Consider the following 19,787-nt stretch of genomic DNA (forward strand, 5'->3'; position numbering starts at 1 on the left):
TAACTATAAAGGTATTTTAGCTATTTATTACCAATGTGGAAGTAATCAAAATCTCACAAGCAGCACTTATTACAATAGAGCATCTATTTTAACTCTGAGAAAGGATAAAAGCAAGTAATAAAAAAATCCTCCCCCTAAATCAAAACCCTCGTGTATCTTTCACAATCAATTGCATTCTATTTTGTTTATGGGTTGCTTGGGTTGTTTTTGTTTTACACCTTTGGCAGACTTTCCTCTGTCCCAAATTATTGCTCCACAGAGAAGGTTATAGTAAACAGAACAAAATAACTAAAACAGAACAAAATATTTGTTATTATACTATTGGTAAAATAGATGAAAGGGCAAAGAAATTGCTTCATGCAAGGAAAGGCACAAGATGCAAGTTCGGGGTGAAGGTGTCAAGTATGATGATCTGGAAGCAAGACATGCAAAAATCCATCCAGACAATGAACATAATCCACCCTTTCCTTCTATTAAACGGATCAAAACAATAGAAATTTCATTCCAGAAGAATGAAGTCAACATAGTGTCACTCTCCATAAAGACTCAAGATTAAAGAACCCTTCTGCGGGGAAAAACTGCAGCGTTAGCGTTCCCTATGCTTAAAAGGGACACAGTGAGTAGAAAGAAGATCCACTTTACAGAATACTCAGCAGCAAGCATGCTCAAGGAAATCAATACCCATTCTGTCAGCACCGATTTCTGCAGAGCTTTACCCCAACAGGTAGATACGAGGTAGGGCATAGGAAGGATAGGCAATGGCAGCAACATTCTTGTGGGCAATGCTGGGTAAGCGAAGAGATTGGTGGATATTCTCCTCTATGGCTTCCCAACAAAAAAACACATCTAGAAACACGGAGGAAGAATTATTCCCAAAGGCAGGTCTGCAAGCACTTGTAAATTCCTTTCTTCCCACACCCATCTCCAAAGAGAGGAACAGCAAGCCCCTAGTGTTTTAAGTGTATTTTAAAAACTGGTCTCACTTTAAAGGGGTATTAGTTCTGAATGTAGTATTCTCTTAGGTATCTTGATCGTTTCCAACAATCAAATAGCTTTCCTCTGCCATCCATAACATATTGGTGTTTTTAGATGCATCCAAAGGCACATAGTGGTATCCATGTCATAATAAGCTAGGAAGAAACCCCTCTTCCTTTTAAAACCTCAAAACTATACAACTATCTCATCTTTTTTTTTCAAAGATTATTCACTGCCTCCATATTAATTCCACATCTGAAATGGCACATAATCAATATCAACAAAAGCATATATAACGCATATTAAATTCGTTGTTTAAAATTTCAAGAGAAATGCAATTTAACAGGTAGGAACTCCATTATAGCTAAGTCCTTCAGTAATACCATACACACCGATCTGCATTGCTGTCTCTTGTCTACCATGGTAATCTCTTCCTATTCAAACCATCTTTACCTTCAGTTTACCTTTTATCCTGGAGGAAGGAATTAATTTTTTAAATAAAAATTCATAAAAATAGAATGGAATCATTCTAAAGGGTACATCCTGAGTCATATAGTTTAGACACATTTACTTTGTTACCAAGTTATTCCACAAAGCCAAGGTTTATTCAATTCCACACAATTTCAGAAAAAAAAAACAACAAACAACTTACTATCTGCATCTGTACAAAATGGAATATTAGATCTTGTCATTAAAATTAAGAATGAGGGTATTATTTGACAAAAAAGGTAACACTTTACAGTGGTCTTCAGTGGCCATACACTGGCAGGAAACTAATATTGCATTTATTAGGTAGTGCATGGTACACCCAAAGCTAAGTAACTCATGCTGCAAGTTCAGGATTCTAAAGAAGCTCCCTGTGCAGGCATTTCTGCAGCCTAGAGCTATTTGGGAAGAAGCATTTTGTTGATGATGGTATACCAGAAGTGAAAACACCAGAATCTGTGCTGATCAGACAAGTCAAATTTGCATAATTCCCATTCGTTTTATCTACAGTTCAGCTTCTGAACCATCCGGCAATTGAAAATAATTATTTTTATGTTAACACAAGGGAAATTACACTCTTGCTTTAATTACATGTCCTCCTTTAATTCCTAAAAATGGTGGTAAGGACCACCACTAAGTCTCGAAGATCTACAGACTTAAACACACACAGTTCCACACCACACATCACTGTTTTGAAAATTCTGCAGATGAGCCTCTTTTTACTCTACCTTGTCATGTTTCTGCTGGTGCCTTGCCCTAGTATCGAGGATATGGTAAGGGGTCTCAGAGTCTTTGTTGATGTAATAGATTAGTCTTGAAGGCAGTGTGATTTCTTTCTGTATTGCATTGCTGTAGCTGTTATTTTTACTGTTACTGCTGTTACTCTGTTGAAATGTATTCTCTTCATCTGCCAGTTCTCCCTCTATACCGCTTGCTGTTTCATTCCAATGCAGGCCTGGGGAAGAAAGATATGCCAGCCATAATTTAGATGGCAGAATGTGTTTATTTCCATTGAAAAGCTACATATTTGCTTGCAGTTTTCTAACATTTTACTAATCACTCAAGCAAACAGAAAGATAGCTTACTCATTGAGCTAGATCCGATTCATTTTTCACATATTAAATAAATAATGTTCTTTCTGAAACTATTTTATTGCATGTATATTATCATATGCATACACAGATTATAAATATTTTAATGCCTCCCAACCTCCAAAAAAACCTTAATGGATATGTAGTTAAGCCCTACACCTTTTTTGACAGCTAAATTCTCTCACTAAAAAAAAAAAAAATCTACAAAAGGCTAAGAATACTCCCCATGTTTCTACGACAAACTGAATTCAGACTCCATGTGCACTGAATGCTAAACTTCCTATTATGTAAGGTGAATTGATTTCTACTTCTTTTAACTTTGACAAGAGCTCTTTTCTTCGGAAGCAGCTTTTCAAACGAAACCCTGTATCCCTCCTCATTAAAATTTCAAGATACAGTCAATCAACACAATGTAACAATATAACAATATTACAATGTAACAGCAGTGTAATAACAGTAATAACACGACGCACAGACCGGCTACATTCACCTTCCACCTGTCATCTACCTGCAATCAAGAGCAAATAAACAACAAAGCAACACAAGAAAATCCGATCCCGAACTGACAAATTAGCAGATCCCCGTCCACACGCGCCGTGACACGCACAAAGCCCACCCCAGCTTTTTGTGTCGCATCCCTCAGCGGCGGCTGTCCACGCACAGCATCCCTGCCCAACACACTGCAGCACCGGCACCGCACGTATCTCCCTTTCGTGCAAGCAAACCAAGGGAATATTAGCCGAGCCCCGGGTTTACACACGCCGACAGACACGTACACTAAGCTGGAAGCGGGGAGGGATGAAAGGATGGTTGAGGGTAAATGGATGTTGCCAGGGTTTATGGCGGGGGACGGGGGCCCGCAGACTCCTCACGCACACACACACACACAGATACAACCCCACCATACCCACCGGCGGCCGCCGCAGCCGCGTGGGCCCGGGGACAGGAGGAGCCATGGAGGAGCAGGAGCAGCGAGACGAGGCGGCCGAGGAGCGGCAGGAGCGCGGGGCGGCAGCGGCCACCGCAGCCAGGCTGCCGCAGGGAGATGCTGCCGGGTGGCTTCATGGCTCATAGCGCCCCGGGGCGGGGGGGCAGCGCGGCACAGCCCTCACGGCCGGCGGGCTGTGCCCGGGGGACGCGGGCGGAGCGGGGCGGGCGGGTCCCCGCGGCGGCACCGCCCGTCCGGCTCCTGCCACCGCCGCCGCCGCCGCCGTGAGGGACAACGCCGGCACCTCAGCGCGGGGGCGGGCGGGCGGCGGAGCGCGCGCACCTTCCGCGCCCGCCTCCGGCCCCGCGGCCCCGCGCACGCGCGCACGGGGCCGGGCGGGGCCGCGCGGCCGCCGCTGTCCGATGTGCTGCCGACGGGACCGCCGGGACCGCGCACCGGGATGGGATGGGATGGGATAGGGCGGGGCGGGGCGCGCCTCGCCCGTCACGGGGCCCGCCGAGAAGCCGGGTGGTGCCGCCCGCCCGCCCGCCCGCGGGGTGACCGCCGCCAGCTGCGCGCACAAGCCGCTCCCGGCCGTGGGGTCCCGCGGGTGCGCCTGGACGGGCTGGACCGGCAGCCAAGAGCGGGTCCCTGACTCCCCGGGCGGTAGCGCTGGGGCACCCGCCCCCGCGGCGTGCACAGCTGCGAACAGCCCGGCTTGGGAATTATTTTAAAGAGCTTTAGCGCAGAGTGAAGTTACTTTGAAATCCGGCAGCCCTGAGGAAAGTTGGGAGGAGGGTCCGGAGACGTGAAACAGTGGCGGGGTCAGCTTGTTCTTCCGAGAGCAGGGGCAGGCGGGTCGCCTCGCCTCGGGTGGTTCTGCAAGTGAGTCATTTCACAGCTGGCAGTCCCCAGCTGCTGCAGAGGGAGGCAAGGGACCCTTCCCAGGAACAGCTCCTGCTCCAAGCGTTTTGTGGACCTCCTGGCTGCCCTCCGCTCCCTCCCAACGTCTCCAGCTCATAGTTTGCATCCCACCCTCTCACTTCTTCAGTCCCTGTGATCCCACTCATCCTTACGGACTGCAGCCAACCTGCAATTAAGTGGGTGTGGAGGTGAGAACCAAATGTTACCAAAAAACCTGTGCGTATATTGACAAAGAAAATGGACAAGTGTACAATAAACAAAGAGAAGGACTGCAGTGAGGTGCATAGTCAGATTGTGACCTGGTGTAAATCCGCTCTGGCCTGCTGTGTTCAGCAGCAGACAGCCTGGACCATGAACAGAAGGATTAGTGCATTTCTGTGCAGTGAATAGTACCTCTCATACTTCAGTCCAGCCTGCCTGGGGTGAACCACCAGTATGAAGAATAGTTGCAAAGATAAAAATAACTTCAAAGAGATATGAGAAGAGGAATCTGCTGCTTTGTATTCATTCCATGACTTAAGGAATCAGAAAACCAGAGTTCAGAGACAAGTTTAGATATGGAGTTCTTAGCAAACATTTTGCCCAGCAGACTTCTAATATCCAAGAATAGATATGTTTCATTTTGGTGCAAGTCTTACTGCTGAGGAAATAAAGATGTTTCTCCTTTTTTTCTTTTTTTCTGGATATTGGTTTGTATTTTTATTCTTTTTAATCTGAGTGGATTAAATCCACATGGATTTCCAGAAAGATAGGAATTTTCTCTGTTTCGCATAATTTTCTCTACATTCCAGCCTGAATTAATTATAATTTTTAATTTAAAAAATATAAGCAGATCAAAACTACAATGCAGCCTACTTCATAGCAGTAGCATTATTCCTTTTTTAAAAAGTTAATTTTGAGTTCTCATGCTGGGCAAATAGATGCTGCTTCTGGAAACTCGAATCTAGGTGTGTGACAGCAGACAAACACATAGAAGGGACAGACCCATGGGATGGCCAGGTGTGAAAAAGAACAGAAAACATCCCTTAGGATTTCTCTGGGTCTAGGGAGAAAGCTGTATCAATTTTCTATATAAAATGGTCTCCCTTAAGACTCATGTTCCCAGACATTTTCCATGCAGCCCACCCAGGCCAGCTGTTTCTCATCATTACATATCACTAGAACATTTCAACCAACAGCATCTCCTGTTTCTTCCCATAAACATATAAACAGATCAAAGGATCAGTTATGTCGGTGCAGCTAGATCTAAAATAAATAAATACAATTAAAAAATATTTTAGAGCAAAGAACAAAAGAGTAGAATGACCATGCAGTTAAGAAAAGAAATCCAGAAACTAACTTTCACTACACGTGAAAAAAAAAACCAGACTAGCAACGATGAATGCTAGAAACATCTGCTCTGAAAAAATCAGTTCTTAATTTTGGTGGCCAGATTTTGAGAGGAGGAAATAATGATTGCCTCTTTCTACCAAGGTTGTCTAGGGTAAAGATTTTCTAAAGTTCTTTTAACTCACATACAAGCCTGCAGCAGAAGTAATAACCTGAATAAACGTATAAAGGAGACATGCCTAGTCTCTCAGGCCCTGGGCATGTAGTTCAAGCTGTGCCTCATAAACCTGCTACAAACCTTCAGATGGTCATATGCAGTTCACCGAGCATAATCAGCTCAAGATGAAGTACCCCACTAGGAATGACAGCTGCTTTTTGTGTTGTTTTTTTTTCTTCTTTAAACTTGCTTTCAAGTTTGAAAGCCACTATGAAATAATCCCAGATAGATTGCACTGCAGATGTCTGAAAACAAAATACCAGAAGCGTGGATTATCATAGCAGCACTAGCATAGTCAGTCACTTTGGTAATAACAGGTGACACCAATTGGGCAGCTCCTGACTGACCTCGGGCGATGAAGGGTACAAATGCCATGGGGAGCAGGCAGCACAAACAGCACAGCAGAAGCAGCCATTGCTGAACTCTGCTCTCAAGGAAGGGGAGTAGTCACGTCTGATTATGATTTATTCATATTACTGTAGCACTAGCAGGCTCAGCCGTAGGCCAATGACCTGCTGTGCTCTGTGCTGTACAGACACAGGACAAAATTACAGATCTCTGTTAAGAGAAATTTCCTTTTTATTTGCAGTAGCAAATAACCCCACCAGTGCTGTAAATAACAGAAGAAATCTAAGAGCTCTAGGAGGGGTACCAAGCACACTGCAAGTCTAAAAAGCTGTAATTACATAGGGGACATTTAACAATAGACCCTCATTAGCTGGCACATAACTAATCCACATAACCTGTAATCTGTGGTATCCATTCTCTGTTTCTCAACAGGAGGTTAACAGCTAAGACAAAGCTGAACTGAAACTTCATGTCACCCATATTTCTTTACTTTATATCATATGCAGTGTAAGTATGGATAATTTATACTTAGAAGAAAACCTGATAATTGCAATGAACAATGCATTCCATTAGTATAACTTCTTTTCTTAATCATACATGTTTGAATACTCACCGATTCGTCATGTTCAGCTATTCTCAAAGGGTTCCTCAGTCAGTAGAGTGAGAGAATATTGCTATTTGAAGGGCTGTTAGAATACTTTTTTTAATTATAAGACCATCTCTTGCTACACATTCCACCACCTAACAATGCAGCAGCAAACCAGTATTTAGTCATAAAAATAAGTACTTTTTGTTTATTCTGTTTCTTTTAGGTTCTTTAAATACTTTTTAGCAACTGAGGGGGTGTGTGGGGAAGAAGCAGTAAGTGATACAGTAATGTGAAAAATGCAAAAGACAGGTTCAGGAAACAGAGCATTGACTCTAGATTCTTCAGAAGCAAGCATCACTTTTCAAACTGTAGATCTAACAGAACTGGGTTTCCATTAGTCTTCACTTTTTCATCTTCTTTATTTCAACCTAATGCACTTCAGGAGGAAGAGCTTTCTCCTTATTTACTTTGTAGTTCAACAGAGCCCTAAACCCAGTTTTCCCCTCCATGTACAATAGTGTAACTATGTACAATATTGGGCATAACACTATTTTAAACACAGTAATACTATAAAATAAAATACAGTAAAAATTCCAGTTTTCTCTCAGAACTGTCACTCATTTACCAAGATCTGTGTACACATCATCATTAATAACTCTGTTCACCAGAGGTACTGCCCAAATGAACTCTTTTGCGAGTACTCTATGTTCCACTTCAGGGTAGATTATACACAGTAATTAGGATATACTTGCCAGCCCCCTCCCCTCACCACTCTGAAATGTTAAGGTTGAGGTCAAGTAAAGAAAGTAAGATTATAAAAAGAATATATCTTACCAATGTTCAGCAGGAAAGGAAAGGGAACACAGCTGGGCTGCTAATAGCAAATGGGTCAGAGGGTTCATTAATTGCAGTTCAAGTTGTATCCAGGTGCAACTCGGCATCAATCATTTAATTCTGATTGCAGGAAAAATTATTTTGAACAAACCATGACAGACTAATTTCACAATTAATTCACCGTGTCCTCTTGTATAATTAACTAAGCATTCATAGGCAAAAGATTTTACAAGCTGTTTAGTAGGATTCCTCAGCAGTGTTTAAACAATCACATATAGGTATTTTCATACAAGATACTGCAGTGAGGGTTTATGCCATCAATGGAAATATTACGATACTAAAAGCTCCAATTATTCACCATATTGTCCAAATTATTACTGAGAGATAGAGCAGCAGCAGAAACATGCTGGTCAGTGAGGTTACCTAGAACACAATTGTCAACTGTTCTGATACAGATATACTTAGCAAGTAAAACACATGCCACCAGTAGGAAAAAAAAAATGCTGCTCTTCTGATAAGCAAGCACTTTTAACTGTGGCTGTGACAGCAGCCTCCTTCTTGCTAGCTTGTTTCACTTTTGTGAGGTAAAATGTAAAAGCAATGTCAGGAAAGTAAGATGGGGTGGCAGGGGAAATCTTACTTAAATATGTACTTTGATTTTTATATCCTTCAAAATAAATACATTGAGTTCATATCCCAAAGACTTGCCACAGCTGATCAAACATTTCCGAGTGGTAGGTTCTAAAAAAGCTAGATTGCAGCTATTCCAGAGCACCTTTGGAAAGGGAAGGGAGGATATCGTCATTCATTCTCTGACACGCTTGTACAGGGCAGAAGAGGACTGCAAGAGATCTCTGGAGTCATCAAGTGCAGCCCCCAGCTACCACTGGCTATCCATTGTACAGTCCATACATTGTATTTAAAAGTAATTGGGGGTTTTGCCCTTCTACTACCACTGGAAAGCTGTTTCATAAGCTCGTGGTTAGAATCACTAAGTAAATCCTCCTACTTCCAAGCCTAAATTTATTCATGCCCAACAGAAACCCATTTGTTCTCATGCCAACGCTAGCACTAATAGCTTGTTCCCCCTGTTGGTAAAAATGACCAGGCTCCCAATGCTCACAGCATCTAAGCCCAAGTGGTAGGTGAAAATTTCATGAGACTAAAGTTGAAAACATCTCTCAGCACAGAGAGGCCCCAAAGAGAAAAGGCTGCATTAGCTTGAGAAGCAGAAGGAATATAGCCATGGCAGTACAATGCATGTTTGAGCTACTAAACCTCCTTGGGAAAAGGAGCTTACTGCCTATAGATACTGCTTCTTGGAATATGGTTCACTGGGCACGGACATGCAGAATTTAAAGGTGTTATAGTTTCTTTTCTAATGTTCACCCAAAAATAAATATATTTTTCCTTCAATAATAGGCAAGTGTTGAGGTGCTGCTCAGGTACACAGTCTTGTCTTCTATACAGACCTGAATTCAGCAGAGACACCTGTCCTGATGCTGGTGTCATCACTGCTGTCATCCTAAGCTATAAAAGGTAGGTAAAAATGCTGAGAAGCAGCAATGCTCATCAGATGGGGAAAATCCTGGTGTTTCTATAAAATGCAGCTCTACGAAACAGGGGGAAAAAAAACCCCTAGAAACTGTTATATCCAATTAGGCATCCTGCCTTTTCTTCACAGACAAATTTGGACCAGTTTCCCAGCTTCTTTCCTAATTAGGCATAGAGATGAATCAGACATAAAACATGCTATCTTGAAAGATTTCTATTTGAGGTTGTATCTAGGCTTTGGCACTGATTCCTCAGAAAGCCTAAAACATTTAATCATAGTTTCTCTAGAGAGAAGGCCTGAACCTTTAAGAAAAATCAGTGCAAAGTATTATCAAACTGTTGTACTGACGTTCTAGGGTGTCCCCAACACTTTTGAGTTATAAAATACATTTTTTCTCACATAAACAACTTGCAGTGTTGGACGTGGTTCGCAGATTGGTGTGTTATGATCCCCACACCAAAGACCTGCTAAACTAATATCCTTACACATTTTATATACAGCCAAGGAAAGTCCTCTTTTACCTTTTTCCCACCAATCAGTCTGGACCTATGGATTCCCAAATTTTAAAGAGGTCAGTCACAGATTTGGTCATTCTCATGATATATCTGCCAAAGAGAGCATCTGGTAACATCAACACGGATGTTTTGTAACATTGCATCAAAATTATGCACAGATCCTAGCAAATATTTTGCCTAACTCCTGCTGTTAGTTCCTTAAGCAGACTCTTGCTTCCTGTGGAAGATTGAGTAAATTTTCAGTCTCCCAAAGCACAGAAAATCACAGTCCAACAATATTTTACTGAATTACTGGGCTCAAGCTGCCAGTGTTATAATGCAGTAGATACTTCAGGGGTTTGCTTCTTCTGCTTTATCATCTTTGTACAAATGCAAATAAGACCCAAACAGTCTTTTCCAAATGTAGCATGAACTCCTCAGGCTTCTTTTTAATTTTCTGGACAAAAATCCCAGCCACAAATCTTTAGATTTCCAAGTCCTCACAAACATGGAAGTGGATACTCTTCTCTCACACCCACAGGAGCCACACACAGCCTAACCATGTGGATTGTCCATATCCCATGAAGGATGTGAAATTATGTTCTCTACCGCGCTGCTTCCATTTTTCCTCTCACCCACATGAACTCACACTTAGTCACCCTTCAAAGATCTTATTATTTCTTTATAAGCATATGTTCCCCATGATTTTCTGGAATTGCTTATCCCACTAGTTAACCATAAGTTTAAACACACATTATTATTTGTTGTTACTATGGAAATGTAGCATGATTGAAAAAGTGCTAGTTTTCCTATACTCCTCTCTGCCAAGAACAGGTTTATTATTCAAAACTCATAGTTCTAAATCAACTTTTTCTGTTATTACTTAGAAAATTGCTTCTTATGAGGAAATAATCAATTTGCTTTTCTCTCTTAATTCCATCCATGCCTTATGGCTAAGAAATGCTCCAACATTAACCACTTTTCAATTTCTCATCTCTTCATCCTGTTTTTTACATGTGGGCACCAGAAGCCCCATAAATAAGGAAAGAGGTCACTTCCTTTCTCAAGGTTGTTGCCTTGAGAAGCCAAAGGCTTCAATGCATAACAATGCCAAAACTACTTCTTGCTGCAGATGAGCAAAAGGGGCATGGCACTGCTGTCTGTGTGCACACAAGTGCCAGCTACTGCTCAAAGTGAGATGTCTCCAAAAGCAGTTCATACCTCCAATGAAGGTTTAGTTGCACCATCTACAATATCACAGTTAAAGAATTTCACATAAATATGAAGAAAACCGTAGGAGTGCATTAACTTGCAGCAGAAAATATTTCCTTATTGCAAGCAACTCCAGAAAATTAGCTGCTCCTACTTGTAGCTGAAAGGGACCAGTTTGCTGATAATCAAAGCATTATGAGCATCGAGTGCCTGAACAAGAACAAAAAAAAAAAAAAGAAACAAAAACAAACCAAAAAGCTCACTGCTGACTAAATTGCATTTCAGACCAAAACCTATTCTCATATCAAATGCATACACAAAAATTGGATCATAGGACTGCAAATTAAAGTATTTACTCACAGAAACTTGAATTATTCCTAATTTTTATTACTGTTCTCATGTGCTGATACCTCATGTGGAGCTTGGATTGCAAAATAATTTCTTAAATAAATAAACAAATATGCTTCAACTGGCAGAGCTTGATGGATTGAAGCATTAAACAGCAGGAAACATGCCCAAAGGTACAAAGCAGATTAACTGCACAGTCCAAAGGACAATTTGACCTCTGATAGCCAAAGGTAATTCAAGGCCTTTCCCACTGGAGAGTGCTTTTCTGCCTCTTTTTATTAAACATTATTTTAGCCCCATCTCAAAATTTATGTTGCTCTCCAACATAGTTGCATAATCCTTGAAACTTCCATTTACCAAAGAGATCCTGCTGAGTACAAAATGCCCCTTTTTCCTCACTCTGCTTATAGATAAATTGACTTTTCTTTTAGAAAACTACTTCTAAATAGTCTTTGCCATCCATTCATTTGATGACTGTTTAAGCAACACAAAAGTATTTCACAACATTATACCACCTACAAACATTAGGATGGAAATAACAACAGCTGAAAGGATAGGAACAAGTCACTGTAATAAAAAAAAAAATAAATTTAAAAATTCTTAGAACAAAAACAGTGTAATCAGAATTATATTATCTCTTTTGTATTATTTTGCTAAGTAACAACCACAAGAAATCTGCGCAATTCTATTTCTGGTTCAGGAAGTTTGGCCACTCAACAGTACAGTTCACAACGTCACCCTGTTTTATGATAGCTAAAGAATGACCCTATTTTCTTGAGCCTAATTGTTTTAAACTCAACATTCTCAATCTACACTGCAGAGCAACAACTAGATCAGTGTTACCTCCTAGGACCTGTACCTCTCTGGTTTTCAAGTGCATTTAATAATTTCTAGTGCAAGAGAAGTCCCTACAGATGTGGGCATACAGTAAGAGCCCTCAGTGTTGGCTTAGATAAGCATACTAATAAGCTTCTAGTGACATTTAAATGCGGGTTTCTGGAACCCTTTTTGGTCCCAGGCATATGTGTGAAGGCAACGAGTTGAAAAGCCAAAACTAGGATCTGTACTGGAAGCACTAATATGCTTATCCAGTTGCTTATTTAGTCAGGGTAGAAAATGTTATTTGGCTGATATGAGCTGTCATGAAGCTGAACTGAGAGCTCAAATTTAAAATATTCATCATCATCCTAGCAATCTTCCCCTCCCCTCCTCTCCAAGAGAGCAATGAAGAAACAGTCTCACATTTTCAGATGTAACTTCTACTGAGGGAACATCTTTTGTTGCCAAGCCTGAGTCATCCCTACAGACTCATTTCTCGAAGAAGCGTGCACATAGAACTGACAGCTGATCACAAGCCATCTCCAACTTCCATAAAATCTTATAGGTTTTAAAGCAACCTAGTAAAATTAAGACACAGTAACCTTTCCTTTATAGTGGCAAACATTAATAGACTTCTCTGTTGCTATAGTTATGAAGAGGGAAGACTTTTTTATTCATAAAACTAGGTCACTGAGGAAATAACGTGCTCACACAGCAGAGGAACGCCATCCAAGTGTGCAGATAGCATATTTCCCAGTTTGTTACTGCAGCTTGGAATGCCACATTTGCCTCTCAGCTGTTCCCACCACAGTCCTGGCGCTGCACCTTGCAGGGCCCCCAGCAGCAGTGGCACAGGTCAGGAGCAATGGACCTGAGAGCTTAACCCAGTATTGTTGTGAGCAGAAATGAGACCGAGTGACAAGTGAAAAGAGTCAGCACAGAAGCTTTAGAAGCTGGTATATTTAGAGTATTAAGATGGCAAATAGCAGGTAGTAACAACTTTAACTTCTAAAAAGCACAGATATTGGGTAAATAACAATCTTCCTTTGGGATTTCTTTTTGGCTAATGCCACCATACCAGCCAGAACAGGTCAATATTGCCCATGTAACCTGTGGGCAGGGAAATTGTCCCAGATGGCTTACTGCCACAGAGCAACTCCAGATGCTGGGTTGCCATGTGGCATCCACCTTCTGGGGACAGGCTTGGGTGGGGATGGGGGGGCTTGTTTGGTGAGACTCAGCTTGACAGAGTAAGTTCCTGGGTAAAAGACTCGGAGGATACACAGGGAAAAGTGCTTAAGCATCACACCCAAGACCTGCAGGGTTTGGATGTGAAGGCCTTTGCTGGAAATACAAAGACAAGGAGGCCCTCAGGTGACTGGCTCCCTCCCAACAGCCCAGAAGGCTCCCCACCACATGCTCACAGGTAGGTATGTGGGTCAGGCACTCAGCTCCTTCTCTGGCCCGCTGCCATCTCTCCTTTGGAGGAAATCTCACTGCCAGTGAAGATGCTAGTCAGCTTCTCTCTGCCTTTTCCCAGTCCTTGCTGCCAGCCAGATCAGGAAGGAGCAGCCGCACATCAGACTCACTGTTGCAGCCAGGTCACCTTTCACGCTCACTGCTGTGCTGAGTGGTGGGGCAGGGGCAGAGAAGGGCTCAGTAGCTGTAGCAATTCGGTAAGGGCAGCCAGGCCTCAGCAGGCTCTAGGGTGAGCACTGTATTCTTTTGTCTTTCCCACTCCTTGGCTTCCTGTCATGTCACTGTTGGAATTGAGGCAGCTGCAAACAAGACTTTGGGTCAGCACTAGGGGTGTCTTCCCTATTTGAACAGCTCTGGAAGGACCTGGGAGGACAGCAGCTCTCTGGGTTGCTTTCACAGTGGAATGTCTCAGGTTTCATTGAGTGATTTTCCAGTGTCAGGCAAGTGGTGTTTTTCCTGGTCTCTTTCTGGCTCCTCTGCTTCAATGTTTCACTGTCAATTCAATGGAACTAAAATAATGAGACAAGAAGTGCCAAATGCTCATCTGGTAACTCTCCTACCACATTCACAGGTCTCAGATGGCTGTGTCAGGAGAAGATAGAGATATCCTTTGCTGCCTCCCCTGAAAACTGACTGTTTTGATGGAAGCAGTTGTAATCTCTTCCCACTTATCCTGCCAAACCCAAGCTCCACTCAGCATGAATCCTTGGTATGATCTGCATTAGGCCGACAGCAAGGCCTGTTGCTTTTCCAATTGACATTTGAAGATAGTGGAGATTTCTTACCTTTTTTTTTTTTTTACAGTAAAGATGTCCTCAAGGAATTTACATGGAGATCTTTCCATTACCTTCTCCAGCAGACATTTCTGCCCCAATAGGAAAAGCAGCTGAATATCTAGAAGGCTCTTTGCTCCAGGCACAATTAGCATTCCTTGTGCCAAGAGGGAAAGGATTAGACTCTCCCCAACCATCTGCCGAATATGCCTTGCCAATGTCACAAGAGCATTTTGCTATATAAACAGCACAAAGCACATATCCATACACAATTTTGAAATTTAGTAATTTTCCATTGAAAATAAAATACGTTTTTGCATCATGCAAAAAGAAAAAGCAGAAATGCAACACAGCATAGTAAGACAGAGAGTGATGTTACTGAATCTTAAATTTTAACTTTGAGCACACTGACACTAGTAGTTAAAAATGGCCAAGTAGTGCAAGTTCTCAGAGATTTCACAAATCACCTTCATGACATCCATACTCATTCAGCAAATAGTTTCATGATTAACCTGCTGAATAGGAAAATGAGAACAGGCTTGTGAAGTACAAAACAGAGACTTCTAAATTTAGTTGGAAAAAGTAATGCTGTAGGGCTTGGAGAAAGAGAGGCCCACATTCTCTCAACTCTCATTTGTTACACCGTCCTTCACCAAAATATTTTAAGTTACAACTGTAACTGTAAACTGTACTTTGCAGAAAGGTAATTTAATTTTTTGGCAGATTTTGATATATTCTTGCATTTTGTTTCATTCCAGTCTGGAGCAAAACAGACTTGGGTTTTTTCAGTTGCCTACCAAAGAGGATGGAGCTACAGTTCTGGAAGAGCCTATGTCTCCTGTTCAGAAGCTGAGCTGCTCAGAATCTGGCAGATATCATTACAGAGACTTCTCCACACCTGACCCTACTCCACTAGCTCAGGATTTGGAATTGCTGGATAGCAGATACATTGGTATCCTCCATGTAAATCATGGAGAGCTTGGGAGTAAGGACTTCCAAATATTTAGTCGACAGTAATTCACTAGCTATACCCCTACATGTGGATCTTCCTCCTGTTGAGCAAAACAGGATCTCAGTGCTTCTCCACCTGCAGCCCCTAATGCAAGTAATAGAAGAAGCAGAAGAGAGAGATGACATACAGCCTCTGCCAACCTTTGTCCTGTGTCAAGGCACTAAATACTTACTGTTAAGTTAAGACTTAAATACCAGCTTTCCCCTTGCTTCATAGAATCAATCATAGAATCATAGAATCAGCCGGGTTGGAAGGGACCTCTGAGATCATCAAGTCGAACCCATGATCCACTACCATCATGGTTACTAGACCATGGCACTAAGTTCCACATCCAATCTCATCTTAAAAACCTCCAGGGATGGAGAATCCACCACTTCCCTGGGCAGCCCACTCCAGTGCCTGATTACCCTCTCTGTAAAGAATTTCTTCCTAATATCTAACCTAAACCTCCCCTGGCACAGCTTAAGACCATGCCCTCTTGTCTTACTGATAGTTGCCTGGGAGAAGAGACCAACCCCCACCTGGCTACAACCTCCTTTCAAGGAGTTGTAGAGAGTGTTGAGGTCTCCCCTGAGCCTCCTCTTCTCCAGGCTTAACAACCCCAGCTCCCTCAGCCTCTCCTCACAGGACTTGTGCTCAAGTCCCTTCACCAGCCTCGTTGCTCTTCTCTGCACCTGCTCCAGCACCTCAATGTCCTTCCTAAACTGAGGGGCCCAGTACTGGACACAGCACTCCAGGTGTGGCCTCACCAGTGCTGAGTACAGGAGAAGAATCACTTCTCTGGACCTGTTGGCCACACTGTTCCTGATACAGGCCAGGATGCCATTGGCCTTCTTGGCTACCTGGGCACACTGCTGGCTCATGTTCAGCTTCCTGTCAATCCAAAGTCCCAGGTCCCTTTCTGCCTGGCTATGCTCCAGCCACTCTGTCCCCAGCCTGTAGCACTGCGGGGGGTTGTTGTGGCCAAAGTGCAGGACCCAGTACTGGCCTTGTTGAACCTCATCCCGTTGGAATCGGCCCAACTCTCCAGCCTGTCCAGGTCCCTCTGCAGAGCCCTCCTGCCTTCCAGCTGATCGACACTCCCCCCTAACTTAGTGTCATCTGCCAATTTGCTGATGGTGGACTCAATCTCCTCATCTAAATCACCACTAAAGATATTAAACAGAATTGGCCCCCACACTGATCCCTGGGGGACACCAATATTCACAGCCTACTACCTGTATCCTGAAACATGATAAAAACTTACAGAGACCTGCTAAGCAGCTTCAACATCCACTGATTTCAGAAGCAGAATATCAAATATGCTGTAAGGACCAAACCTGGATGGAATTTTATGCCTGAAAAGAATTTTTTCTATCTCTAATTTTCATAAGTCCTTTAAAATCTGTACAACAGCTCTGTTAAGCTTCATGAGCCTTGTCACAAGTACAAGGCTTCACATTGGCACATTTTAAAAATAACCAGTGAGTAAGATCCTGTTCTCATTTCTATAAAAACTCCCCTACTGATGATAAAAACTGGTTAATAATTTAACAAAGTAATCTGAGTGTTCTAAAAGTGGCACAGAGCCGTTTATATTTAAAAGAAAATGTTTAGTTATAGGAGATTAATCTGTGAGAGAGGTCTATTATTTAATAAAGAAAACACTTCCAATACCATTTGCATAGACTACTAACATCACCTATCCATGGGTAACTATTGGCTCCACTGAAAAAAGGCTTTCTACTTACAAACTGAAGTATTACCCACAAGAGGTTAGTGAAGTTCAACCTACGTAAACCAGATCTAAACTCCACAACTTTATCCTGGCCCCTATAAAGTAGTAATAAAAGTCAAGCCCTTTTATTGATCCAAAAATCAGAACAAATTGGAGGGTTTGTTTTCTTTTGTAGATTCTGGAAGGTTGCTTATCTCCACATGATCAAGGATCTCCATTTATGCTGAATGCCATTTTTATTAATATTCATTTCAGGTTACCTAGGGCCTGATCCTCATAAATATCTAGCAAATATTTGGACCAGCATCCAGACTAGTTAAACCTCTAACATTAGTCAGTGTGCATCTTGATTTGAAACTGAAGAAGGTCCAAACCAGTGAACATGTTTAAAATGTTCCTCTTAAGTATTTTATCTCATTTTTCCAGTTTGGAAAAAATAAATATGCCTCTTCTTTATTTGGTTAGTGCATCTCCACATCCTTCATGATTCATCTTAAGGGTAAAGGTATAAAAATATTGTAAAATGTTTTACGACTGATACCTATATTCCTAAATTTTAATAGTTTAATGGAGGGGAGGGGATTGTTTTGTTTAATATATTATTTTTTATTATTTAGACAAGTTTAAATTTTATAGCCAAATATATGAATATGGAATACTAAGCTTCTGTATAGCTGAAAGTGAAGCCTGAAAGAAAAACTACAGTTCCAAGGCATTTTCTAATTTGGTTTATAAATAGATGGCTTTGACACACCACTCACAAAAACAAAGCTATAGTTAGCTTGCCTGAGGCAGCTGCACAGCTGGGAGAACGTACACTGGCAGCCTCGCTGTGCAGTCGCCTGTGTTGTGACACATGCTATCAAAACACCAGTTAAGAACACTGGAAGAATTAGCATTTTGGCTCAAGGCAGAATGATAGGAAGCGGCCTTTGATTTTACACTATCCAGCACATAAGCCATTGAAGAAAAGCAAGCTAAATAGATTCTTAATTGGAAGCAGCAGGTAAGAAACTGTAGCATGACTGACATTCCTGGGTTAGGCAGGTGGACTCATGTCAGAATTACTGTTTGCTGTTATCATCATGGCTGGGCTTCGCGAACGAAGATTTGGGAAAGGTCTCTACCCACGTTTGTCACAAGCGCACTGGTGGCTAAAAAGGCCAATACGAGACAGGCATGTTTGCTGTAGTTGTAAAGCTTTTTCACTACTGACAACTGTGTATCAAAATAATTTATATATTTAAGTAAAATGAACAAATATTCTTGGGGTATGAATAGTGCAGTGGTACATGCTGTCTGAGACCTGATCCAGGCTCATTTCTGACACTGCAGGATTTTGTGTTGACACCAACTGATTTCAGCCCAAATACGCGGATGAATATTCTGCTATACCTGCAGCACTCTGGCTCTGAATCAGCACAAAATGTTACAGATTTCAGTTGCAGCTCAGAAGTACGTCCCCTTGAACTGACAGAAGTTTGCTGATGACAGAAGCTAGCTCTTAGATGATTTGGGCTCTAACTTACTGGATTCATGTCCTATTGCCCTCCCTTGACTGGAACAGACATAGCAACACTGAAGTTTATTTTGTATGTATTAAATTCACTTATTCAAAGTGCAAAATCAGGATCTACATCCAAACTTTCCAAAATCTCAGATATTTCAACGTAATTTGTTTCAAACATCTTTTGACTAGATACTTCCTAGCTGACAAATAAGCTCATTGTACAATATTTGTACAATGCACAAATATGAATGGATAAAACCTTGATATCATACAGTGAATGCCATAAAGACCTTTCATATATACATATATTTCACCATATGCAACAATTATTTTTTTTAACCAAGTGTGTTTCCAGACCCTTACTACTTCTTCTAACATTAATTTTCAGTGTAGTATACATATCCATTTTGCAATTGCAAGAGAAAAATCCTATGTGCCTTAAGTGACATAATAACAAAAGGCCGAAAAAGAGCAAGTATCCTCCCATGTACTGCTTACAAAATGGTCTCTTGACATCTCAGATGCTACATGATCTTCACTTACATCAAGTGCATTACGTTTAAATATTTACTTTAAATAAAAATACAAACCACCACAACCTTTCCTCACTGAAGCATCCACACTTAGCATACAAATACCTTTGGAATTCATCATTTAGAAAGAAAATTTTTTTCCTTGAAAGTATAAACCTGAGACTGTGATATAAGTGATATTCCTCTTCACTTCCATGTTTTAGAAACATGAAAATTAAAAACAAGTCAACTTGTGCTTGAATTTCACTACTCAGTCCTTTAAGTCCACTGATAGTCTGAGCATTTTGACTATCAAGACATTGCTAAAAGCACAAAATAGCTCTTTAAAACAGTGCTGAAGAAAGAGAAAGGAGAAAAAGAACTCAAACCCATCACAGCTTAAATACTTCACGTAAAATTTCAGAGTGAGTTCCAAACTCATGTCTTCCCCACTGCTTCAGTTGTAATTAAAGAATTTGGAAAGTTAATACAAACTGATGACAGTGGAGCTCAGATTTGCAAGTCACCATTTGGCAAATGTTAATTCTTTCACTATAAATACTTAGGAGGGGCCTCTGGTGGTCTAGTGGTTAGAGTGCAGGACTCTCACCGCTGCGACCCGGGTTCGATTCCCA

General features: G+C 41.6%; 1 protein-coding gene across 7 annotated transcripts in view; it reads right to left on the reverse strand.

Annotated features, from left to right (window-relative positions):
* ADAM23 (ADAM metallopeptidase domain 23) overlaps positions 1 to 3,634 on the reverse strand; it is a 72,508-nt gene extending 68,874 nt beyond the window's left edge. For all 7 annotated transcript variants that reach the window (XM_017834395.1, XM_017834402.1, XM_017834386.1 and 4 more), the window contains exons 1-2: positions 3,464 to 3,634; positions 2,190 to 2,416 (exon numbers count right to left, since the gene is read on the reverse strand). In XM_017834395.1, the coding sequence (XP_017689884.1) occupies positions 2,190 to 2,416; positions 3,464 to 3,617 (381 nt within the window). In that variant the 5' untranslated portion in view covers positions 3,618 to 3,634. The remainder of the gene's footprint in view (positions 1 to 2,189; positions 2,417 to 3,463) is intronic.
* Between the last annotated feature and the right edge of the window lie 16,153 nt (positions 3,635 to 19,787).

The sequence above is a fragment of the Lepidothrix coronata genome, unplaced genomic scaffold, assembly GCF_001604755.1.
Source record: "Lepidothrix coronata isolate B3197 unplaced genomic scaffold, Lepidothrix_coronata-1.0 Scaffold7, whole genome shotgun sequence".
Taxonomy (NCBI): domain Eukaryota; kingdom Metazoa; phylum Chordata; class Aves; order Passeriformes; family Pipridae; genus Lepidothrix; species Lepidothrix coronata.